General features: G+C 41.0%; 1 protein-coding gene across 2 annotated transcripts in view; it reads right to left on the minus strand.

Moving 5' to 3' along the window:
- INTS9 (integrator complex subunit 9) overlaps positions 1–26,852 on the minus strand; it is a 115,940-nt gene that overhangs the window by 63,847 nt on the left and 25,241 nt on the right. For both annotated transcript variants that reach the window (XM_003937220.4, XM_074384128.1), the window contains exons 2-6: positions 21,941–22,068; positions 12,295–12,355; positions 10,346–10,408; positions 3,052–3,191; positions 432–518 (exon numbers count right to left, since the gene is read on the minus strand). In XM_003937220.4, coding sequence (XP_003937269.1) covers positions 432–518; positions 3,052–3,191; positions 10,346–10,408; positions 12,295–12,355; positions 21,941–22,068 — 479 coding nt within the window. The remainder of the gene's footprint in view (positions 1–431; positions 519–3,051; positions 3,192–10,345; positions 10,409–12,294; positions 12,356–21,940; positions 22,069–26,852) is intronic.

Raw genomic sequence — 26,852 nt, forward strand, 5'->3', positions numbered from 1 at the left:
AACCTCTGTGATCTGGACAAGTCCATTTCTTCTTCCTGAACTGTCATCTCCTAAGGATTGTCCTTCTCAGCCTCTCTAAGCAGAGTTCTTCAGTTTCTGAGTGCCTACAGCACTGTGGGCAAACATCTCTTCTAAGACATGCTATGGAAACTGTAACTGACCTCTTGAGTTATCTGACTTTCCACTAAACTTTGAACACCTCAAGGACAGAGCTAATTGTTCTTAAAAGCTTCAGTACCCAGCAGAGCACCCTGCACACAGCTGCCTCTTGAAAAATGCTGGGTGAATCAAACATACTCCTTTTGTGTATTAGGGAAAGATAACTTTAATATAATCAAATCATTGTTTAAGCATAAAAGAAGAAATCAAATGAGACTGCTTTGCAAAGCACCTGGCTCTATCATCTCTGGGAAGAGTGGTCTGCTCCTCACCTCTGAATGTCCTTATTCTTCCACAAGGAGGCAGACTGAGCTTTTGGCACTCTTTCAATGAAATTCACCAGCTCTTCCATGAGAAGCCTGAGTTTAAACAAAAAAAATGAGGAACACCCATTAAAAAATTTGAGAAACACCATGCTCTTAACAGTCGGCTGGGAGAAATGACTTGCCCACCTCCCCCTCCCCGATCTCATCTTCATCTTCCTCTCTGCTGCATGTAAACCTGATCATCATTTGATACAAAGTTTAAAATCCTTGGTTTCTTATTGCATTTTTATGCTAAAAATTCTGAACTTCAGTAATTTAATTCACCTTTAAAACAAGCCTGGCACATTTTCTGTCTCTAAACACAGAAATACATAAGCCTATTTTAACTCTTACTCTAAGATCTCTACTTTTACATTACTAAAAATATACAGGGAGAAGTTAAATGACTGTGAAGTATCTAATTTTAGAGACACAGCAGGGTGTAGGCAGGATTTTTTTTTAAATGACGGTATTAAATGAACATTTTAAATGGGTAAAATAAGTTTTCTCGACATGTGTTTTAGGAATTAGCAAAATTCCACGTGGAAGAATACTCCAAGGACAAATGGAGTAGGCTGCTCAATGCAGAAGACTGGCTCTCTCTAAGATGAGCTGGAATACCACAGAACTAGGGATGAGGAGTCTAAGAAATGCTGCCATCAGTTGGATCAAGGTACACATGCTCTGGGGATTCAAAGGACAGGGAACTATGGGAATTCCTGATGGCCAGAGGGTGACTACAAAGCTAGAAATGGATTTAACACCTTGAATCCCCAGTCATAATCTAATACAGGTGATCCATATTGACTTAAATCCCCTCCAAGTTAACATATACATACTGGTAAGCCATAAATGTATTAGCAATTGAAAGCTAAACAACTTCATTTCATTGTCATTTATTTACTTTGGCCTAATAACATCTCTTCCTTCCATCTTGAACATCTCAAGACCTGTGATTCAGGCTTACTGGTGTCCTGGATGTAGCTTTTTTTTTTTTTTTTTTTTTTGAGACACAGTCTTGCTTTGTTACCCAGGCTGGAGTGTAGTAGCATGATCTTGGCTCACTGCAACCTCTGCCTCCCAGGTTAAAATGATTCTCCTGCCTCAGCCTCCCAAGTAGCTGGGACTACAGGTGTGTTCCACCATGCCTAGCTAATTTTTTGTATTTTTAGTAGAGACAGGGTTTCCTGTGTTAGCCAGGATGGTCTTGATCTCCTGACCTCGTGATCCACCTGCCTCAGCCTCCCAAAGTGCTGGGATTACAGGCATAAGCTACGACACCGGCCCTGGATGTACCTTTCATAGGAAGTTTGGTGTGCCGATCCTCACTGCTTTAACTTTTCCAAACTAGGAGCTAGTTTTTTAACTTATCCTCTCAACTGAAACCGATGTATCACTTCGAGGGTTTTACTTTCCTATGAGAGCCCTTCCTCAGCTCCCTTACAGTTACATACACAGTGCAGGTAACATGGTTTGATATAAAAACAAGAAAACACATTATTCCATCTGCAAGACTCTACAATCCAATCTAGGAGTCTATAGCAATTCTTTTTTTTTTTTTTTTTGAGACGGAGTTTCGCTCTTGTTACCCAGTCTGGAGTGCAATGGTGCGATCTTGGCTCACCGCAACCTCCGCCTCCTGGGTTCAGGCAATTCTCCTGCCTCAGCCTCCTGAGTAGCTGGGATTACAGGCACGTGCCACCATGCCCAGCTAATTTTTTGTATTTTTAGTAGAGACGGGGTTTCACCATGTTGACCAGGATGGTCTCGATCTCTCGACCTTGTGATCCACCAGCCTCGGCCTCCCAAAGTGCTGGGATTACAGGCTTGAGCCACCGCGCCCGGCCTATAGCAATTCTTAAGTCTCACATTTTGGGTCCTGACAGTTTCAACTTATACCATACTTATTATTTCAAAAAAATAAAGTAACAAATTTTTTTTTCTGAAGTAATTTTCTTCACGTAATTTTTTTCTCACTAAATGATAATATAGTTACTTGTGGTAACCACCTGTATCACAGAGGCTTAGTGGGGGCAGAGAAAGGGATGGCAGAGGCTTCTCAGAGTCAAAGGAAACTGCAGATTTACTCCTAGACTGCTGACTTTCACTCTGTCAACAGCAGAGACAACCACCTATTTACTTACCTATCCTGTATTTTCTACAAGGCCTGTCTCCCTTTATAGTTTACAACAAACCACAAAAGGGGTATTCCTGAAAGCAAAGCCGTAAAATTTCTTCTTTTAAAGATGCTCTGTTCTTTCCCTCTGAAGCCCTCTGCCTTGCCTTTGTGGTGTCTTCCTAAACACCACCTCCCCTAATTAGTATCCTCTGTACAGGGGAGCTGTCTCCATGAACTCCTTCCAATGAATTTATATGAAAAAAGATCAACAAAGCTACTTGCAGCATCCAGCAAAAGGCGTTTCCAATGAACATTCCTCATTTAGAGAGCTGTCTATTCTGCCTGTTCTTCAGGTTAGTTGTTCTGAAGGAAGGAACCACCACCCCTAGTGTAATACTGTTTCAGCGTCAGCACTGAAGGAGGAGCTCCGCAGGCACATCCAAGCGGGATCAGAATCAACCGTCTCACCTGCCGATCTGGACAGTGGGTTCCGTGGCATACACTGTGCCTGTGAAGCCGGTGTGCTCAGTGATGTATGGCAATGCCATCATACAGTGATAGTTAGAGATGAGAATCACATCTACCGTAGACAGATCTATTAGCTCCGTCTGAAAAGGGAGGAAATGATATTTATCTGTTCAGGGATCGATCAATATGATGTGACTAAAAATGATGTTGTCAGAATGCAGACAAGTAGTTTGTGTGGCAGAATCATGATGGCTTTCCTGCAGCACTGCCATTCTCTCATCTGAAGAGGTTTTCTATATCGACATGAAGTAGCAGGACAGGAGAGCCAGCAATGACAACGGCCACTGTTCTCACAGAGGCAGCACTCTGATTTTACTAGAACAGAGCTCTTCTGTGTTAGACATATGAGGTTAAATGACAGCAGGACCCTTTGGCAGCTGCTGCCAGCAAGTGAAACCAGGTAACTGGAAGCAGAGAGAGCAGCGTATAGGCTGCAAGCGCGCACTAGAACGTAACACGCCACTGCAACAGATTAATGAACAACATGGATGCAGCACACAGAAACCAGCCCTTCAAAAGCCACATGCACAGACAACTTGTTTTTTTTTTTCTTTTGAGGCACTTTTTGTTAGTTTAGTGCTAGTTATAGAGAATCCCCCAAAAGTATAGTGGCAGTCATGAAAGGAAATTATACTCTCATCTTCCATCCTAATGTTAACCCCAGATCTGCCCTTTTAAGGTCATGTAAAAAGGCAGAAAAGACAGGTTAGCAGGTGAGGGAAAAGGCTACAAGTTTGGGTAAATCTTAGGAAAACATTTTTAGCAGAAGTTTTTCCATATATTTAAGTCTGCCAGTCTGTCAAGGTGCACTTCTCTTCTTCCACTAGATCTCCCCGATTTGCTCAGATGAAAGAAACCGTATCTTCCTCGGAACTCCCGAAGTATTGTATGCGTAACTCGATTATTTATTTATTTATTTGACGCAGAGTAGCTGGGATTACATGTGTGCACTCCCACGTCTGGCTAATTTTTGTATTTTCAGTAAAGATGGGGTTTCACCATGTTGGCCAAGCTGGTCTCAAACTCCTGGCCTCAAGTGATTCGCTTGCCTCAGCCTCTGAAAGTGCTGGGATTCCACCAAGCCACCAAGCCCAGTGTGTATGTGCTACTCTTATACATGTGCTACTCTGTATGTTCACAATCTATACACAACACCTCCAAGCAACACTTTGTCCCGTATGACTCCTCTGTCCTCAGCAGCAGCTGTAGCAGCCAGCACCTAACAGGCCTTGGTGTGCTTCTGTTGAAGGAATGCAGCTTTATTAGCCGCATGTTCTGGGAGCGGAAGTGAGAACGGTGGTTCAGACAAACTGTCACTCACAGAGCCCTCCACCGTGGAGGAGCTAACCCTGGGAGATGCACGGTGCACTGAGGAAAAGCAAGTGACTCGGTTAAGAGGTGGGTCCTTGGGCTGATACATCGCCAAGGATGTTATGAATAAGAAATAACAAAAGATGCTGTGGCACAAGTAGACGATGAGAGGCAGGTGCCATTCTGGCTGTGGATATTTTCCGGCTGAGTAACTTGACGGATAAAATGAGTCATTTAATACAGCGGCCAGGGCATCATGGGCTCCTGAAGACAGGATGCCAGCAGAGGTCATAAGCTACACAGTGCCTACATGAACACCATGCCTAATGAACAGCCGGACTATCCCAGCCTTCACCCTAAGTTGGGCACTGCACTTGCAAGACAGTGTCCTCTTCACGAAGGACCACAGGACTCGTTGCTGGTTCTACTCTCCACTACCTCCCAAGCATCATTTTTAAACAAATAAGGAAATTCAGACAGAGTAGCACAGTGACAGACCCAGAAGAAAACAACGTGAAGGACAGCTGAAGCAACAACAAAGCTCAAAACCATCACCGCCCTCCCTCAAGGATACAGAAACTGGGGGGGAAAACTTAAAACTTTTCTTTACTATTTAAGAATCAGCCCACATAGTCTAGAATTATAAAAAATAATAAAAAAATTATTCTGGTGGTATATATCAAGAGTGCATGCTTATATAAAACATTTTTTCCTCTGAGAAAGCAATTCAGCAGCCAAACCACATTTATATGCAGGTAATTCCTGACCAACACAGGGGCTAGGGGTACTGACCCCATGTACAGTTGAAAGTAACTTTTGAGTCCCCTAAAGCTTAACTACTAATAGCTTACTGTTGACTAAAAGCCTTCCTGATAACACAATTAACACATACTTTGCATATATACTATATACTGTATTCTTACAATAAAATAAGTTAGAGAAAAGAAAACACTATTAAGAAAATCATAAGGAATTTGGATGTGGTGGTTCATGCCTGTAATCCCAGCACTTTGGGAGGCTGAGGTGGGAGGACTGCTTGAGGCCAGGAGTTTGAGACCAGCCTTGTTAACAGTCAGACCTTGTCTCTATAAAAAATGTTTAAACAATTAACTGGGCATGGTGATACACACTTACAGTCCCAGCTACTCGGAGGCTGAGGCAGGAGGATCACCTGAGCCCAGGAGGTTGAGGCTGCAGTGAGTTATGGTTGTGCCATTATACTTCAGGCTAGGCAACTATATACTAAGTGGAAGTGAATTACCATAGACGTCTTCATCTTCACAATGAACAGACTGAGAAGAGGAGGGTTGGTCTTGCTGTCTTGGGTGGCAATGGGTAAGGCAGGAGAAACAGGCAGACTTGGAGTGCTTACAGATATACATTGCAACTTGTCTGATGTTTTCACTTTTTCATTTCTCTAAAAATGTTTCTATATGGTACCAATCCTTCTTCCACCATTTTAGTTTCTGTGCCCATATCATGATTCAGGTTGTTAAAGAAGTCAAAAGCAGTGCTGAATAATTGGAACCCTTCTGCCAGACTGTTTAACATCCATCTGTTTTCCAGCACTGCTTCTTCTATGTCTTCCTCCTCATCATCTGGTACTGGTTCAGAAGCACTCATCTTGGTCGGGTCATCTTCTGTTAACTCCTCTGGTGTGCTAGTGGGCTCCTAAATTTCTCCAAGCTCCCTATCTTGAAACCCTTCACCTCCCACTTTTTAAAATGGTTTTGCCATATCCACAATCTCTTTCAACATTTCCTTGATTGGTTCTGTTGTAAATCCTGTGAAGTCAGGAACAACATCTGAACACAGTTTTCTCTAGCAGGAGTTTAACAATGACAGCAGGTTCAATGGTGTAAGCCTTCCAGACTTTTATGATGTTCTATCAGGGTTCTCTTCCACAGACTTGACAGTCCTTTCCACAGAGTACCGTGTGTGATGAAGCTCAAAGGTTCTGATCTAGAGGCTTATTTAGTGATGTTGTGTTTAGCGCCTTTGACCACTCTGACACCTCTGGAGTTGAACTTATGGGATTATGGGTGGCCAGGGACACTGTCCAATATTGAAAGAACTGTAAAATGCAGTCTTTTAACGGCAAGGTACTTCTGACTTCAGGGAGAAAGCAACAAGGGAACCAACCGCAAAAGGGGTTCTTGCTGTCCAGGCTTTCTTGTTGTACAAGCCAAAGACTGGCAGCTAGTGTTTATCTTTTTCCTTCAAGAATCAGAGGTTGGCAGCTTTATAGATAAAGGCAGTCCTGATCATAAACCCAAGTGCATTTGCATAAAACAGTGGAGTTAGCCTATCCCTTCCTGCCTTAAGTGTTGGAACTCACTTCTCTTCCTAATAAATGACTTTTGTGGCATTTTCTCCCAGAATAGGACACTTTCATCTGCATTAAAAACCTGTTCAGGCAGATAGTCTTTCTCCTCAATGATTTTCTTAATGGCATCTAGGAATTTGTCTGTCATCTCTTGGCCACAGAAAGCTGCTTTTCCTGTTATCTCAACATGTTTTTAAGCTTTCCTTTTTGTTTAAGTTGTCATAGAATGATTTCACTTTTTCTTGAATCACATTACAGGTATGCCTTTCTTACATCAGTCTTGCACCCACATAAATCCGCATCTTCAATACAAGGTAAAAATGCATCTCACAAGAAGTACAGGGTTTTCATGCCTGCTGGTGTAGCGACAGTGACGGCTTCATTTATTTTTGCTTGTTTTTGTTTTGTTTTCTTCTCTTTTTTTTTTTTTTTTGAGACAGAGTCTTGCTCTGTGGCCAGGCTGGAGCGCAGTGGCACGATCTCGGCTCACTGCAACCTCTGCCTCCCGGGTTTAAGCAATTCTCCTGCCTCAGCCTCCTGAGTACCTGGGACAACAGGTGTGATCAATTTTTTGCCCAGTTAATTTTTGTATTTTTTAGTAGAGATGGGGTTTCACCATGGTCTCGATCTCTTGACCTCGTGATCTACCCACCTTGGCCTCCCAAACTGCTGGGATTAGAGGTGTGAGCCACCGGGCCTGGCCCTTCTTCTTCTTCTCCTTTTTTTTTTTTTTTTTCCCCAAACAATGGTCCTTATGCTGGATTCATTTGTCTTGAATGGTGGGGAATATCAGCTGCAGACCTCAATGTACATATCAGGCACTTCAACTTTTCCTTGTAATGTCATGACTTTTCTTTGCTTCTTGGGGGCACTTCAAGCATCACTAGTGGCACTTCACACGGGTTCCACAGTGTTACTCAAGGTTTATGGTGCCGCGTTAAACACGATGCAAAATATATGAGAACTGCAAGAGATCACTCTTTATTGCAATATGCAATTTACAGGAGAGGGGAACTGCTCATGTGGAGATGACTGGCACCACACGATGTTTTAGGCAGATACTTGAGCTGGCCACAACAGCCACAGGAGGTGGCTATGAAGTTACATACCGTACTACTGTTAGTTTCATGCATATGATTTAATACCAAATCTTAATGCTTGTTTATGTTTCTTCTGACTACAAATGGTGTCATGCATGGTCTGTAAATGTTGGTATGCACAGTTTTGATAAATTTTAACTTTTTCAGCTGGGCACAGTGGCTCACATCTGTAATTCCAGCACTTTGGGAGGCTGATGCAGATGGCTTGAGCTCAGGACTTTAAGACCAGCTTGGACAACAAGGCAAAACCTCATCTCTACAAAAAATACAAGAGTTAGCAGGGTGTGGTTGTACGCAACTGTCATCCCAGCTACTTGGAAGGCTGAGGTAGGAGGATGGCTTGAGTCAGGGAGGTGGAGGTTGCAGTAAGGTGAGATCACGGCACTGCACTCCAGCCTGGGCAACAGAGCAAGACTTAGTCTCAAAAAAAAAAAAAAAAAATCAGCCAAGTGTGAGGCTCATGCCTATAATCCCAGCACTTTGGGAGGCCAAGGTGGGGGATCACCTGAGGTCAGGAGTTTAAGACCAGTCTGGCCAAAATGGCAAAAACCCATCTCTACTAATAATACAAAAATTAGCCGGGCGTGGTGGTGTGTACCTGTAGTACCAGCTACTTGGGAGGCTGAGGCAGGAGAATTGCTGAAACCCAGCAGGCAGAGGCTGTAGTGAGCCAAGACAGCACCACAGCACTCCAGCATGGGCTACAGAGCAAGACTCCATCTCAAAATAAAAAACAAAAGTAAATAAAACTGCTGTATACGAACACTTGGGGTTCTACAGACCATAAATTTAATCAAAACAACTCTCACTTGCTGGCTGGATACTGTACTATGCTGAACCGTATACACAGTCTATGGTACAGACTTTGGGGGAATACAGAGATATTTAGCTATTTAAACTTACCCACTTCTCTGCCACCTTCAATTACCATGTTTGTTTGCTTTTCTTTTTCTGTTTGCTCTGGTACCCTCAAAGACACATAAATACTAGTTCATAAATTTCATGAGGATTGGAATTCTGGCTGTGTGCCTCACCCACAAGTCAGTTAAGACTGGGCTATAATAAGTGCCTCTCTCCTGCTTCCCTTACTCTCTCATTTTTTTCCAATCATACAAGGCCTGGCTCTACCTTAAAACTATTACTAATCTGTACCCTAAAATCTCACTTGAAAAAATGTATATGGCTCTAGAACCCTAAATATATCAATAATCCTTTAGCTTTGCAAAAGTGAACTGTGGAATGGTAACTGTCTAATTTAAACGTTGAGTGCCCTACAGAGCAAGTCAGAAAGCCATGGGAAGAGCAATTCATAAATATTATAGTGGCGTCACAAACAGCAGGATGCAGTAGTCAGTGTCACATGTGGTAAACTGAAAATAAATGTGGCATCTAGGATTAGGAATCTTCAAACAGATGGGACCTGCCCTACCAATTCCTAAGTGACAAATGAGGATGACAAAATGATTTTAGTTAATGGTGAGGGAGAGATCTGGATTCTTGGCTTCCTTCAGCTCTACGCTTACTAAATCTCAAACTTTCTCCCTTATCTGCCACATTCAAATACCAAGTTTTCTGCTTTTCTTTTTCTGTTTGCTCTGGTACCCTCAAAGACACATACACCTACATCCAAAAGAGAGAAAAATGTTGATCTGCAGGATATTAAACAAAGTAGAGAAATGGAAAGAGAAGGAAGAAAACAAAAATAAGAGAAACTGCACTTCAAATTCCTTTTCTCTTTGGCCCTGAATTTGTGGAAGTATTTTCACAGGCCCTGTGATCCACTGGGCATATAAAAAAAGAGGAGGGCAGCTTCTCATGAACCCCAGAGCAGCTCTGGCTTTCCACATTCCACATGACTGGTGTGAACAGCACCTAAGCTACTCTGGGGTTTAGGCCTCCCAGCTGAGATTACCTGCCTTTAAACAAATGGAAGCTGATCTTAGTTTCCTTTGAAAGAATGAAACTAGCCCCACACCCTAACAAGAAGTCTCACTGTGATAATAATATGTAAGTGACCGTTTTCTATGACTCAGTTCAGAAATCTGTGAATTTCAAACAATATCTAATATGGTATGTCAAGTCAGCAGGAATTTTTACAGTTTACTGGCATTGGCTAAATAACAGCAATTCTCAATTACCCACCATAAAGCAAGACCAGACACATATGGCTAACATAAGCACAAAGGCACCAGAATCACTAAACTAGAAGACTGGAATTGTTTCCTTACCTTGCTCAAAACTATGCCCTAGTAGAAGTATTAGCGGGGATTACAGAAAGAACCAGAAATAGCAAGAAGAGAGTGACTTAAATGATTTATAGACAATATAAAAAGCTGCTGAATGATCACATTTTACCTGTGTAACAATGTGCCTGGAATAACAGATTCATTTAAACTTGAAAACAGGAAGCTAAGCCTCTTAAAATTATTTCTTGACTTCATTTTGAGAAATTATGTAATAAGGTTTGTTTCTACAATAAGATTCACTTTAGTCTTACCTCTGGTAAACAGAATTCAGGCACAGAATCCACAAATACATGACCGGAGCACTCCTTTAGCTCCTAAAATAAATGAACACGAAAAATACAAGGAAAAGATATTCAGTAGATACAGGACCAAAAAAATATACTCCCCAAACCAAACTTTTCACGAACAATCAGACTACTAGAGTTGGAGAGAAGCTGGGAGCTTATTAGGCCAACTGTCCGGTGTTTAGGCTCAGGCAGGGCAAGTGTCTTTTTAAGGGTAAAATACTCGTTAGTTGCAGACTCAGGACTTGAATGCACATTTCTTGAAGCTTCTTCAAGAAAGCCAGCTAAAAACAAATGAGCAATTAGGTTTAATGGGAGAAGACTCCCCTCTCCCTCAGGATGAGGTTAAAAATGATTAAAGGCTTTGCCTGGCCTTAAATTGGCTATGTAATCTTCTTCCCCATAACACTACATTTCAGGAGAGGGCATATGATAAAGTCTCCTCGAAGGCTCTCATCCTTCCTGGCCTGCAGAAGCATATTTGCCATTCTAAACACTTACAAAGTCACTGTATTTTATTCACCACTCCCTTCTAATGAAATACTCCCACATACACATGCAAGTCATTTCGCTCACAATGCGCTGGTAATGGGATGCTTCGGAGCCTTCTGCGGGGAACAATGATTTATAGCCAGCAGGAGACTCAGGCTGAAATCAGGTGCACAGGTTTCTGAATGTCACATAATTTTGCAGTCAGCTATGAAGAAAATCTGGTTTCAAATTATGCATTTGGCTTGTACGTGAGGTTAGGGTGCAGTTACAGGCATTAATTCTGTAAAAAGAGTACCTCTTAATTTAACAATATCTATTACAAGAGAAAATGCCTTCTTTAGATGAATCATTTTAAGCATCTTTAAACTCTCAGTTTTTCAAATGTGAAACCTAGGAAAGGAAGAATGATTCATGGAACTAAGACGTGACCTAAGTGGCCTTCGCAGTCTTTAATCTTCCTCTACCTCTGATTTTAGTACCAAGTTTCACTAGGTTATAGTTGTAACAATTTTTGGTAGCTTTGGTCTTTCATTTATTAAGTTAATTGTGTAACTATTGATCTGAGGGAGGAATTACTGAAAAGATAATGTAATGTCAAAAATTTAATAGGCTTGAAGAGAAAGAAGTAGTTTAAGCCATTTATTTTAGGCGTAGTCAGTCATTAAAGTCATAACAGGACTCCAAATCCCAGATTCCTAGAAGTGTTTTTTTTTTTTTTTTTTTTTTTTGAATAATCTATAAAGATTGCCCATTCTAGGCTATCAGGACAGGTTGAAACAGGATCGCAGATCACACCATGGGAGACCCTCTATTCAGATTAACCTAAGAGCACTGCCCCCAGCCCCATGCACAAGGCGGCACCGCCTGGGAAGCCAAACACTCTGCTCCTCAGACCGTTCCCCACACAGTGGCCAGAGTGGTCCCAGCTGACAGTGCCACTGTCCTTCCGCAACCTTCCATGGCCTCTCATGATCCGAAAAAGACACAAGCTTTTTACAATGCCCTACCTGATCTGGGCAGTTTACTTGAGGATTTTAAAGTTATTTTAAAAAAGATTTTACTCCCTCCAATCACTCCCTCCAAAATGAACTGGATTGAATTCTTTAAAAAGCCTTGTCTTTGAAATGCTCATTTCAGTTCTAGAAAGAATAGTTTTCTTTCTGTGATGATAAAAGGTATTTGCAGCAGAAGTACTTCGATTTCTACATGTGAGCAAATTGGATCTGAATCCCAACACTGACATTCTCTAAAAGGCGCTTAAAAACAGTAGTTACTACGTCCTAAAGACCCCAGCAGAGATCTTAGGGTTTTTCGGAGAGGAAAAAAAGAAAGCCATCAGTCGCACTACTACAGGGTGGCTCTGGTATGAGAAGACAGCTTCCCACTGCGTGTAGGTGGCTTTCGTTCGTGGTCTTAGACATTACCTTGTCCAAGAAAGCATTTCCGTCCTTCAGGGACCAGCCAGGAAGATTAGACAGCCTGGGACTGCAAAATAAAAGATTAAATTAACCTAAATAGATTATAATCCTCTGTGATTTCATGGTGACTGTTCTGTCTCCATTAAGTTAAAAACTGTTTAACATTACTGGCAGTAGTGCTTACCCTAAATACCAATAAAAAAATAGGAGAAATAATCATGCTGCATCAAGCTTAAAAATTATGCAGCAATAGGATATCAAAAAGGTCAAATAGTTTAGCAGAAAACTGGAACAACAAAAAGAATCCTATGCAGAATAATAAAGAAAAAAGAAAGATGAGACACAGAGACTTTATAGTTGTCCAATCATCCCCTCTTCTTTCCCTTGTTTGTATTTGACAACAGTCCTTAGGACAGGACAGAATAGGGATCATCTCACTATGGGTGAAAAAACAGACGTAGAGAGGTTAGGAGCTCTGATGAGAACACAGCCCTACTGGGAGGCTCACTATCTACCGGTCAGCATTCACTACAAACCCAAATACCTGAATTCCAGTCCAGTGCATGCTTTGAGTTCACTGCTTTGCAAGTAGATTAATCACCTGTCACCTGTGACTTCAGTTTCCAATTCTGGAGAATGAAGCTAGTTTTCCCAAGTGTTACAAAATGACACCATGTCTAAAGTGAACAGCTTCTAGCAGATGAGGTCAATTTCATGTATATATTACATTAAAAAAATCTGATTTTAAAAAAATCATTTACTAAAAGTAATCTCGAGATTTAACTGTGTAATACTAGTTGACCAGAAGAAATATAATGGAAGCTGAAAGTGCCAATAACTCAGGAGAGAAAACAGTATGCCAGGAAAATTGAAAGCTTAATGACCAAGGAAATGTGTGAAGAAAAAGCCCATCAGGATTCCACGCTGGATGGCAAAAGGATTTCAACACTCTACAGCATTAACATCTGTGATGCAGAAGTTAAGGGCAAAGTAAGGGTGTGGGACTAAAATAATCAGAAACCATGTATCTCTATGGTTCCTCTTCCTCTTCCTAAAATAATCTCATCAGAGGCTAAGTCTGTAATTAGATGATAGGTATGAAGTCATCACAAAACCATAAATATGTGAATATTTGTCAATCTTCTAGAAATGGTTAAAAACCTGAATAAAATATAAATACATCTAATTTCAGAAAAAAGTGAGGATTTCGGGGGGGGAACTTTTAATTTTTAGGTTGGTGCAAATAATTTTGACATTAATTCCAAACTTAGAGAAAAGCTGCAAGGATGTGAATACAATGGACTCTCACGCACCCTTTAGCTAGATTAACTGTTTACACTTTGCCTTTACTTATGCAAAATTGAGAATATTGATTTCATATTACAGAATGAAAATCACTAGTGGAGACCGGGTGTGGTGGCTCACACCTGTAATCCCAGCACTTTGGGAGGTTGAGCTGGGAGGATCATTTGAACCCAGGAGTTTGAGCCCAGCCTGGGCATCATAGTGAGACCCTGTCTCTATAATAAATTTTAAAATTAGCAGGGTGTGGTGGTACATGCCTGTCAGCTGTAATAAATTTTAAAATTGGCAGGGTGTGGTGGTACATGCATGTCCTTGGCAGACCAAGGAGGGAGGATCGCTTGAGCCCATGAGATCAAGGCTGCAGTGAGCTGTGATGGTGCCACTGCAACAAGGCAAGATCTTGTTTTGAAACAAGACCCTGTGTCAAAAAACAAAACAAAAAATCCACTACTGAGAGAATCAAATTTGACTGGTATAAATCACACCTGATAAACATTTTTTTTTTTTTTTAAAACTCTGGGAGTTTCTATTAAAGTTTTTTAAAAACAAACTCTGGGAGTTTTTTGCTCTAACTCTTCAGAAAATTATGCCATTACCATTAGCTGTGTTAATTATCATCTCATTTCATAGTCACATGTTTTGAAGACTTCTTACTTCTTGAAAAATATATTTGCTATCAGATCAGATTAAGAAAGCAAGCATTCCAATAAAAATGTAAGGACAAGACCATGTGGACATTGGTCTCATTTCATGCATGTTAAGTCTCTAAAATAAAGTTGTAAAAATCCACTTCCCTTTACAAAGAGAACTGGATCAAATGACACACACTCCATTCCGTCTGTTCCTCATCAGACCCACACAAATCAGATAACAGATGCAGTCAGCTATCTCAACAAATGTTTAGAAATAGTATGGTGCTTATCAGAATATAACTAATTTTTTTAAAAGCAAAAATTTCAGGTGTTGTGGTTTAAACTCCGGAAAAACATTCTTTAATAACATCAAAGCCATCTATTATACCTGGGGGGTTACTCTGGGTTAGAGCCACTGTTAGTAGACAGGACTGAATGCTCAAAGGAAATCCCGATCACGTTGTGACAACAGTGCCAAAGACAAAGAGATGCAAATATGTCAACACATGGCAAAGGGATGCTGACTACAGAGATGAAAATATTTGCTTACTGTATTCCAATGAGTTAATGAATAAACCATAAAGAGTAAACTGTAATTTACCAAAGGGGAAGAAACTTATTATTTTGCTTTTAATGATTACAAAGTTCGACTGTGCAAACTTCGTAAACAAGGAGATAGAGATCTTTCCACAGAAATCTAATAAAACGGCCAGGCACGGTGGCTCACGTCTGTAATCCCAGCACTTTGGGAGGCCAAGGCAGGTGGAACATCTGGGGTCAGGGGTTCCAGACCAGCCTGGCAAACATGGTGAAACCCCTGTCTCTACTAAAAATACAAAATTTGCTGGGCGTGATGGTGCATGCCTATAATCCCAGCTACTCGGGAGGCTGAGGCAGGAGAATCACTTGAACCTGGGAGGCAGAGGCTACAGTGAGCCAAGATCTCACCATTGCACTCCAACCTGGGCAAAAAGAGTGAAACTACACTATTAAAAAAAAGAAAGAAAGAAAGAAAAAAGAAAAAGAAATTGAATACAATATGGGGGGTAAATGTACCAGAAAAATTATGATTAAACAAGAGCACATCTTTGAATCCACCATTTTACTAACATTTCTTAGAAAAAAATGATAGCATTAAAATTTTTAGTTGAAAAAAATGTATAAAGATCTATTTTTAAAGTTTTGTTTACTTTGAAAAAATAGGTAAATTATTCTCATAAGCAAATAAATAACCTAAGACAAGTAATCTATTGCCAGGAAAATACTGAAAAGAATGTTGACCATTATACGCAACTTCGTTTTTCTTTTTCTTAGAGACAGAGTCTTACTCTGTCACCCAAGCTGGAACAACACACTTGTGTGATCACAGCCCACCTCAGTCTCAAACCCCTGGGCTCAAGTCTCAGCCTTCCGAGCAGCTGGGATTACAGGTACATACCACGACAGCCAGGTATGAAATGTGTTACTTCTATAATTAGAAAATAATGAAAGAGGCATGAGTCCATTTATTCATTCATTTATTCAAAAAAGATTAACAAGCTTAATACTCAGAGCAAAGTGTTGGAATGATAGTAAATAAACAATTCTTTCCTTTTAGGAGTTTGCAATCTAGCATAAGGAGAGAATAATTATGTTAAGAATAAAATAAAAGCTCTGACAGGGGTACGCAGGAGGTGCCATGGGTTCACGCAGAAAAGGCACTTTTGACAGTCTGCAGTGAGATAGCAGAGCAGAAAATAGGAGTTAGGAAGTAAAGGTGGAGGAGGTCTTTAAAGAAAATGGAAAGAGGGAAGAGCCTCATTACAGGGTGCACTGTTGCAGGAGCATGAGGTGTTCATCTTTTCACTCACTGATTTAGGAATCTTTATTTGCATGTCAAGATGCCGGTGACAGGACTAGGTACTGGCAACAGGACTGGGAGCAAAACACTGCCTCCTCCCAAGGAAGCAGGCGAGGGACCCAAACCCAGTCAGGATGCAAATTAATGGGGACAAGTGGAGGCAGCAGGAAAAGATATCCCTGGGGACATGAGGACTGCATTGAGATCTGGACAGGAGCAGAGTCAAGGGGAAACGGGGGCAGGGCCTGAGACAATAAAGAAAGTTCAGCTCCCAGTTACAGGCGAGAACATGCAGTATTTGGTTTTCGGTTGTTGTGTTAATTCACCAAGAATAATGGCCTCCGACTACATCCATGTCACTGCAAAGGGCATGATTTTGTTCTTTTTTATGGCTGTGCAGTATTCCACAGTGAACAGCTAGCAGGTTCCTCCAGTCCTTCTCACCCATCCTTGGCATGGGCATCGTCCATGAAGGTTATTCACATGCAACTTTGAGCAGTTTCCAAGACACTCCCTCCCAGTCCCCGTCAGCTAGAGCACCATCATTAGACCCTTCCTACATTGAAACTGTAGTCACAGATGATCTGAGAGAGCCTTCCAAGCTGAAAAACCAGTATATGTGACTGCGCTGAGGAAGGAGTCGGAAGATTTCTTTGAAACTATTTAATAGATGGAAACAAAGAGCAAGAAGCAGAGTATAAAGAAGGTAGAGGAGGGGCAGGCATGAAGCCTGAAATGCCGAGATGAGTGTGGTGTTTATTGTAAGAGCAATGAAAAACCACTGAAAGGTTTTAAACAGGTAAGATAAGATTAGATTTGTGCTTCTAAGAGATGACAGTGGGGAAAATGGAACCATATGCCTTCTGATAATAGACACCATCATCAGCATGGTATTCCTACCAAAAACAATAACCCCAACCTAATCACGAGGGAACATCAGACAAACCCAAATTGAAAGTCGGTGTATGAAATAATTGGCCACACTCTTAAAAACCTCAAGGTCAGAAAAGACGAACTGGGAAAGTCTTCCAGATTAAAGGAGTCTAAAGAAATGACAGCTAAATGTAGTGTGGATGGAATCCACATAAGATTCTGGAAGAGAAATTACCATTTTTTCTTTTGCTATAAAGGGTTCCACAGTGAAATTATGAACTGGTAAAGCAGGGACATATGTATGAGATATACAGATTAGACAGTGGTATACTATCAACGTTTTTGTACCATGGTTATGTTAAAGGATATCCTTGCTCTTCAGAAATACACTCAAGCATTTACGAGTGAGGAGCATTATGTCTGCATCTCACTCTCAAATGAGTCAGAAAAAAAGTATGTGTATACATATAAAGAGGAAACGATAAAGCAAATTTGTTAAAATGCCAATAAATTGATAAAGGCAATTAGGAATTGCTTATACTATTCTTGCAACTTTTCTGTAAATCTGCAGGATTTCAAATAAAAAGTCACACAAAAAGATGACCCTTGATTGAGACGCGGTCAAGATCAGAACTGAAGAAACTGGTGAGGAGGCTTTAGCAGTGATACCTATAAAAGATGAGAATGACTATAGCAGCACTGAAGAGAAGTGACTGAATTCTAGAACTATTTAGAAGGTGAAAATGACAAGGCTTAATTGTTATACCCAAGCAAGTTACAAGGAAAGTGCCACACTCTGAGTCTCAACTGAGAGTCCTTTATTGCTGGCGACCAAGAGGCAGCTCATGCTCAAAAATCTCTTGGCCCCAACAAGGCGGATGTGATTTCTTTTTATACCTATTCTAGGAGAAAGGGGAGGGGGAGTCTGGCTGAAGCGCAAATTTACAGAAGCAGAACAAGCTAGTTAAGGAAGCTGGAAACCAGGAGGCAGGAGGTTCCCACAGTTGCTGGTTACCAAGAGGGGTATTCACAATAGCTGGCGAATTGCCAAGCAGGATGTGGTTACAATGGTTACAAAGTTCTGGGTACAGTGTGACTCAGCTGTGCACCCGAAGGAGGGAATGGCAGAGAAGGAAAGGCTAAGATGGAGTCTGTCAGGTTCACATCTAAGATGGAGTCTGTTTGGTTTACATCACAATCAAAGACTGAATATGGAGGAGTGAGGAAGAAGGCGGAATGAAAGTTAACTCTTGTTTTCTAGTTTTTAAAAAAGGATACCATTCACTAAGATAGCAACCTGGAGAAAACCATATCTGGAAGGATACATTTTCCTCTTCTGGACCCAGTCTGATGAAAAACAGGTTGAGGGGATGTTGAAAGTTTGTTTTGTTTTGTTTTGTTTGAGAAATAGTCTCTCTCTCTCTCTCTCTCTGTCACTCAACCTGGGCTGGAGAGCAATGGCACGATCATGGTTCACTGCAGCCTTGACATTCTGGGCTCAAGCAATTCTTCTGCCCCAGCCTCCCAAGTCAGCTAGGACTATAGGAACACACCACCATGCCTAGCTAATTAAAAAACAATTTTTGTAGGCACTTTGGTCACATCAATCTGGAACTTGGAGAAGAGTTACTAACTAAAGATACACACTTGTAAGTAGCTGTTTGGATGGTTATTGCAGCTGTGAGCAATTTATTTTTTATAATTTCAACTTTTATTTAGATTCACATGGTACATGTGCAGGTTTGTTACTTGGGTATATTTCATTATGCTGAGGTTTGGGGTACAACTGATCCCGCTGCCAAGGTAGTTAGCACAGTAGCCAAGAGTACTTTTTCAGTCCTTGGCCCCCTCCCTACCCAGCCCTTCTAGTAGTCCCCAGTGTCTAATGTTTTTATCTTTATGTTCATGTGAACCCAGTGTTTAGCTTCCACTTACAGGTGAGAACATGCCATATTCTTGTGTTAATTCACCAAGAATAATGGCCTCCAGTTGCATCCATGTCACTGTAAAGGGCATGATTTTGTTCTTTTTTATGGCTGTATACTATTCCACCATGTACCACATTTTCTTTATCCAGACCACCACTGGGGGACACTTAAGTTGCTTCTATATCTTTGCTATTGTGACTAATGCTGAGCATTATTAAATGACCTTGGTGGAGACTATGATGGTCAAGCAATGAACAACAAAGAATGTCAATACATGATGGCCAATTACAAGAAAACACATTTCCAAAGTATACAGAGAAAGAAGGGTCCCAGAGATAAGAAGAAAACCGGAAACGCACTATCATGGAGGTTGGTGCTGCTGAATGGTCAAATACGGCGAGGACTGACAAACACCCATGACATCTAATGACATGAACGTCACGTGGGACCTGAGAGGTACTAGTGGAGGGGTGTGGGCAGAGTAAAGACTGGATAGGGTTTAGAAATGAAGAGGAAAGAGGAATACAGAAAAGGTTGGATTTTTTTTTTCATTTTAAGTTGAAAGTGAATGATTATAATTAAATGACAATCAAGATGGAAAAGTCTAAGACAAATCAAATATGTAAAATAATTTAATTAGTTAATTAAAATAATAAAAGGACTCTGAAAAAGAGATTAGAATGGAATCCAGAGAAGATAAAGTAATTCATTTATACAACAAATACTTACTAGAGCAGCTACTACATGCCAAGCACAGTTCTAGGCACTGGGGATAAAACAGAGAACAAAATCCCTGCCTTTATGAAACTGACAAGTAGTGGAGAAGATAGACAATACATAAATAATGCATTCATAATGTAACAAGTGCTATGAAGACAAATAAAGCAGCTGAGGGGATAGAGAGGGTGAGGAATACTATTATAGGCAACTGCAACCATTCCACTAGCAGAACTTCCCTCTGAGAGTAAAAGAATGGCAAGGGGGAGAGGGGAAGAAGATTCCAGGGCTGAGCCAGTGCCATGAGGACAGAAGAACTGGGTAAGGATGAGAACCAACAGGAAGGGGAAAACATGCAGCTGGGATTGTCTGCCCTCGTCCGGTTCTGATCACCTGGGAAATTCATGACCCCACAGAGCAGGCTGGGCTCCCTTTTGGAAGCTCTCATGGTTTTTTTTTTTTTTTTTTTTTTTTTTTTTTTTGAGACGGAGTTTCGCTCTTGTTGCCCAGGCTGGAGTGCAATGGCATGATCTCGGCTCACCGCAACCTCCGCCTCCTGGGTTCAAGCAATTCTCCTGCCTCAGCCTCCTGAGTAGCTGGGATTACAGGCACGCGCCACCATGCCCAGCTAATTTTTTGTATTTTTTAGTAGAGACAGGGTTTCACCATGTTGACCAGGATGGTCTTGATCTCTTGACCTCGTGATCCACCCGCCTCGGCCTCCCAAAGTGCTGGGATTACAGGCGTGAGCAACCGTGCCCGGCTCTCATGGTATCTTGTATTTTATTTTTTAAGTGATTATCCTAAGCATGTATACTTGTTTTCTAATCACAAGTGTAATAAAATCTTCATCTGTGTGATGTCTTTCTCCCTGATAGACTGTAAGTTCCATGAAGAAAAGTTAAGTTATTCTATTCTTCTCTATATCCACTGGTCAGAAACAGTGCAGATTTTTAATAAACATCAATCAAACAAACATTTTGTTCTCTGGGGAAAAAAGATAATAATACCAGGCTATTAGGAAACAACCCACTGTCATGTAAATAAGCTCCCCCCAAACCCCATTTTTGGGTAATATCTGTGGGTGGTACATGTATTTATTTATTTATTTATTTATTTGAGATGGAGTCTCACTCTGTTGTCCAGGCTGGAGTGCAGTGGCGTAATCTTGGCTTACTGCACCCTCCACCTCCCAGGTTCAAGTGATCCTCCTGCCTCAGCCTCCCAAGTAGCTGGGATTATAGGTACCTGCCACCATGCCTGGCTAATTTTTTCTGTGTGTGTGTGTATTTTCAGTAGAGACAGGATTTTACAGTGTCAGCCAGGCTGGACTCCAACTCCTGACCTCAGGTTGATCCACTTGCCTTGACCTCCAAAAGTGCTGGGATTACAAGCGTGAGTCACTGAGCCTGGCCTGTGGGTGGCACATGTATTTCTAAGTGCTGGGTATAATTGTAACTGAATTCCATCAGCTTTGCATAAAATGTAATCTGGACTTATCTCTGACCTTATCCTCACACCACCTTACTGTACTCCTTATCTCAGAAAAATCAATAGTTGATGATAATTCTTCTCCATGGTTCATAGGGTTATCATTGTGACTAATCATTGCACTCAGTGATGTCTTCAGGAATGACTGAGATAAACTAGAAAGCTTACCCAGCTTGCTATGCTTCTGAGCTCTTACATCTGCTTTAGATAGCTTTTCCATATCCTAGCTTGTATGCGGTGTCACTTTTTGCTACTGTACGTATTTCTGCTTCTACAAGGTAGCCACTTTTACAAACTGTTTCTAAATAGTGGTATGCTGGCAAACTAAATTCCTACGGCAAAGTCTTAGTTAAGCGTAAACAGTGCTGACTGTAGGCCTGAGGCAATCTGTCTCATTTAAGATGTGAACTTGGGCTACATATGTGGTTCTAAATCTAAAGTTGACTTAGTTTGAAAATAATGCACAGATGCCTATCGAAAAGAAATGTCAGACTCGATGATGTTAAGTCTCTGCAAAGGCTGCTAAATAATTCTAAAATTCAATTCTTGGGCTCATCAGTTGACCATTTACCAGCTCTTAAGTGAATTGGCAAGAAAGATGAAATATACATGAACTCAGTTGTACTGAGCAGTTGCAAGAACATTTTACAGAAACTCACAAGAAGTTATAATAAAGAAGCCGATCAAGAAATCAATAGAGCACTTTCAATCAACTCAGCCAATGAAATTATTTTGATGAAGAACATTTTTAGGGGAACAAAGCAAACTTATGACAATACACTAGGTACTAGTAATCTTTATACTAATGGTACCATTTTTCCAGCACATTTAAGGCTCATTCTGTCTTTGGATGCACGAGCACGTACCTTTGAACAAGTGGCAAAGGAAGGAAATTGAGGGTGGAAGTCATGTCCAGTCCGCAGTCCAACATAATGGTGGTTGATTTGAATTTGAGCACATTGCATGGTAAGGTTGGGTGCCCAGACAGGCAATACTGGAAAAAAATGAAATCACTCTGATTAGTAATCAATTACAGAAGAAGTCTACAAAGTAAAGTGAATTAAGCAACACTGACGATCTTCTCTCATGAGACCAGTGTGTTAAGTTCAACTAACTTCTTACGTGGTTTCCTCCCTCTTACTGCTTAGGCACTACTTTCCCTAGCAGTTCAAAATACTCAAAAGTCTCAGATCACATCCATCTGTCTTTTCACAGGATGCCAAGCTATGCTTTATGCCAGCCTGGTTTTAGATGGGCTACAGTTATTCAAAATAGAAGGTTTCAAGGCTAAGGGTTCCATTCCGTTTTCATAAGACACTGGCAAATTCTCATTTTCCCTTTTTTGTGTAACTACTGTCTAAAGCTGTGGATGTCAATGAAACTCTAAGCTGGATACTGAAACCGTGCTCTAGGTTTGGTTTTCTCCGCTCGTAAATAAGTGACCTTCCTCAAAGAGGAACTGGTTAGAGAGGTTAACAAGCATGAGTAAAGGTTTATGTTCAGTCTTGTAAGAAGAAATGACTCAAAGAGACAAGTGACTTCCCTGACATGCAGACACTAGGCAGGAGTGTGAGAACCTACTTCTAGCCAAGCGGGAGTCTCTTGCCTGTGGCAGCAGAGCTCAGATGTCAAAGGGGCACAAGCCACCATGGTGTCTTCAAAGGAGAGTGAACACAACACACTGACCGAAACATTTCTCATGTTCTCCTCAATGTCACGGGAGTGACAGATCTGCCACACTGAAAATTATCTATATGGGATGTGCTCTGCCACTTTCAATACTTCTATTGCTGTTCTGAAGAAAAGAAATGGACAAAGACCCTTTTCCCAACTTTTAAAACCCTCCCTTGAGCAGCAAAGCCCAGAAAACGAAGGGAACAGTGTGCTGAATCCACTAGCAAGTCCATTCTCTCCTTTTATTATTAATTTTTTTGAGACAGTCTTGCTCTATCACCCAGGCTGGAGTGTAGTGGTGTGCTCTTGGCTTACTGCAACCTCTGCTTCGCTGGTTCAAGCAATTTTCCTGCCTTAGCCTCCCAAGTAGGTGGGATTAGAGGTGTCTGCCACTATGCCTGGCTGTTTTGTATTTTTAGTAAAGATGCGGTTTTACCATGTTGCCCAGGCTGGTCACTAACTCCTGACCTCAAGTGATTTGCCTGCCTCCTTGGCCTCCCGAAGTGCTGGGTTTATGGGCATGAGCCATGGTGGCCAGCCCTCTCCTGATTTAAGCATAAGAAAAGCACAAGTGAGAGTGATGCTCCACCAATGGCCAGCCCCCTATGGCCACAGTCACTTAGGCTGCCTTTCCACGTATTCCAGGTATTGTTATTGGTTCTATCTTTCAAGAGGAGGAATTTTCCACTTTTCTACAGAGGACATTATAGGAACTAATGATTTCTGAAAACTGCATGTTCTAAAAATAGTAAGGCCAAGAGCCAAGAAGTTGTATTTTGCAAGCTTCTCCTTTATTCCAAGTTTACATAGGATGATAATTTACGAAACCCAAATTCAAAATTCATGGTCTGAAAAGATACAAGGTACTTATTATGTATCAAATATATATATAATTTGTATTAAAACAATACAAATTATTTCAAACTGCAATTGTTCTGAAGAAGTCTTAAGATGCATGATTTTGGCAATCACACTTTACATAAGTTCCTTCTTTGACAGGTACCAGAATTACAGAAAACTTTTTCCTCCTAAGATACAGATGTTCCTATCCACACCTTCCATCTGGCTCCCTATTGCTACTGATCTTTATTCCCATCTAAGAACTATTTGTTAAAGATAAACTATCTCAAAATGAACACACAGCATCATGTTAAACTTGCTCTAAATACAGCAAATGTTCTAGTAAAAGCTTTCCTGTATTTTTCCTTTAGAAAATAAGAAAAAATCAGATATTCAGAAAAGCATGGAAGAAAATAAAATGAAATGCATTTAACAGTTATTTCTGAGTGGGAAAATTATTGTCCAATTTTCTTCTTTTGGCTTTCTGTTTTCCAAACACTCAGCAATGAGCTTTTACTACATTTTTATAATCAGAAAAAAAATATTAAAACAAAACAGAAAATCAGCCAGGCATAGTGGCTCACACCTGCAGTCCCAGCACTTTGGGAGGCCAAGGTGGGCAGATCATGAGGTCAAGAGATCAAGACCATCCTGGCCAACATGGTGAAACCCTCCCCCTACTAAAAATACCAAAATTAGTGGGCGTCGTGGCAGGTGCGTGTAGTTCCAGCTACTTGGGAGGTTAAGGCAGGCAAATCGCTTGAACCTGGGAGGTGGAGGTTGCAGTGAGCTGAGATCGCACCACTGTATTCCAGCCTCGGTGACAGAGCAAGACTCCATCTCCAAAAAAATAATCAAAACAAAACAAAAAAAACCAACAACAAAAAACACCCAGAAAATTTAGCCAGCCACACTGAATGACAAAATCTTTTTTTTTTTTTTGAGACGGAGTTTCGCTCGTTACCCAGGCTGGAGTGCAATGGCGCAATCTCGGCTCTCCACAACCTCCGTCTCCTGGGTTCAGGCAATTCTCCTGCCTCAGCCTCCTGAGTAGCTGGGATTAGAGGCATGCGCCACCATGCCCAGCTAATTTTTTGTATTTTTAGTAGAGACGGGGTTTCACCGTGTTGACCAGGATGGTCTCGATCTCCTGACCTCGTGATCCACCTGCCTCAGCCTGCAAAGTGCTGGGATTAGAGGCTTGAGCCACTGTGCCCTGCGACAAAATGTTTTTTAATCTTCCTCCTTAATTCTAAATTATGGAGGATAAGGTACACCAGAAAACAGAAGAACATGTAAATTTTTTAAAAAGCTGATGCTCAAAAGATTTCAGCAAAATAAGTTCATTGAAAGGCTTTACATTTGTTACTGTCCTTAAAGCCCAAAGGCCAAAGAAAAGTGAGCAGCGCTTTCTAATGGCTATCACCGAATGGAACAACATTTTCAGAGCACTGACAAAAGGTGCCAGACCCCAACCTCATTTGCCTTATTTGTATGGATGAGAAGGTTGAGCTCTACCCAGTTTCAGCAGCTAATCTGGAAAGAGCCAAAGACACACAGCGAGGTCCCTCTGACTCCAACGATCCCATTCATGTTTTGCAAACTGCACCGCTCACCATGGGTCAACTGAGGGTGTGGAAGCACAAAGCGGCTGCCTGAGGTTCACACACACATAGGCACCTGCCAAGAGCCCAGACCCTGTGACCTCCAGTGATGTTCTTTGTACAATTCCAGTATCCTGCCTCTGTCACCAAGCAGCATAGCATCTACTGAGGGTTATGAGTCTAAGGCAGAAAACCAGTAAGTAATTATGGAAATAAAATTAACAACAGTCACACCAATCTGATTATCATTTTTATATTCCATCTTTTTTCATATTTGTAAAAGCTGTAATTTTAGTGTTCGTACTGCTCTGTGTGCTGCTTCCACTCTTGATGACTATGTTTTCCTTATGTTGCATCACCCTTCATTTTTACTGGTCTCCTTCATTTTTACTGGTCTAAGTCAATATATCATGGTTGGTTTGGTCATTCATTCCCTCATTGTTGAACACTGAAGGTTGTTTTCTGTCACTCTACTATTGCAAGCATGGCTGTGGTGATCACTTTAGTGCGCAAGTGATTTTTCCATATTTGACTGTTTTTTAAGATGATTCCCAGAAGTGGCACTAACTAGGTCAAAAAAAAAAAAAAAATGAGCGTTTTATGCTCTTTCAATCTGCTGCCAAAATGCTTTCCAAAAAGGATTGTACTTATTTATAATGTCATTGGTAATACATCAGATCTGTTTCACTGCTTAAACCCATGAGCATTACATTCAAAACCATTTAGAATCTGTACCAAAATGCAGCTATCACTATTAGTAGCCGTGAAGAGGTAATTAAATGCCCCTAACCAAGGAAAGTCAACTATTTGATAAGTGGCTTTAATTCTGAGAGAGAGTTTGGTGAAATGATACAAAGTGGGAATTTTGAAGTTGAGACTGCCTGGGGTCAAATCCCGACTGTGCTCAGTGTTAATGTGTGATTTGGGGAAAGTTAACTTGCAAGTGTAAGGTGCAGTCATACAACCTAGCCTTGCAGCAGAGCCGCTGTGAGGACTCAAAGAATGGGTACAGTGCCTGGTACACAGTAAGTTTTATAAAATCATTAAGGCATTGAAGAGGTCATCTAAGTGTGAATGGAGTAATTTATGTTCTACAGTGGTATTCACTAACATCTTAAACATGTGTATCCCCTAAGACTAGGTAAAGTGAATGAACAGTTTTATAAGTATTTCCCATTTTGCTAGTTTGCCCTTCAGGAAGATAGATCCACTAGTAAGTACAGAATAATCTTTATTTTTTTCTAGCTTAACAAGCACACAGCAATGCTTTCATGTTCATTTTATTTCTATTTAATTAAAAAGCTACAAGTTTTTCTGTGATCACAATCTACAATTGGCTCTCCATATTCATGGCTTCTGCATCCACAGATTCAGCCAACTACAAAGGGAAAAAATATGTGAAAATACAAAACTACAAATAATAAAATACAACAATACAATGAAAGTTATATAAATTTTAAAATGCAGCCTGGGCACAGTGGCTCAGGCTTGTAATCCCAGCACTTTGGGAGGCCAAGGCAGGCAGATCACCTGAAGTCAGGAGTTTGAGACCAATTTGACCAATACTGTGAAACCCCGTCTCTACAAAGACATAAAAATTAGCTGGGTGTGGTGGCAAGAGTATCTGTAATCCTAGCTACTCAGGAGGCTGAGGCAGGAG

The sequence above is a fragment of the Saimiri boliviensis genome, chromosome 13, assembly GCF_048565385.1.
Source record: "Saimiri boliviensis isolate mSaiBol1 chromosome 13, mSaiBol1.pri, whole genome shotgun sequence".
Lineage (NCBI taxonomy): Eukaryota > Metazoa > Chordata > Mammalia > Primates > Cebidae > Saimiri > Saimiri boliviensis.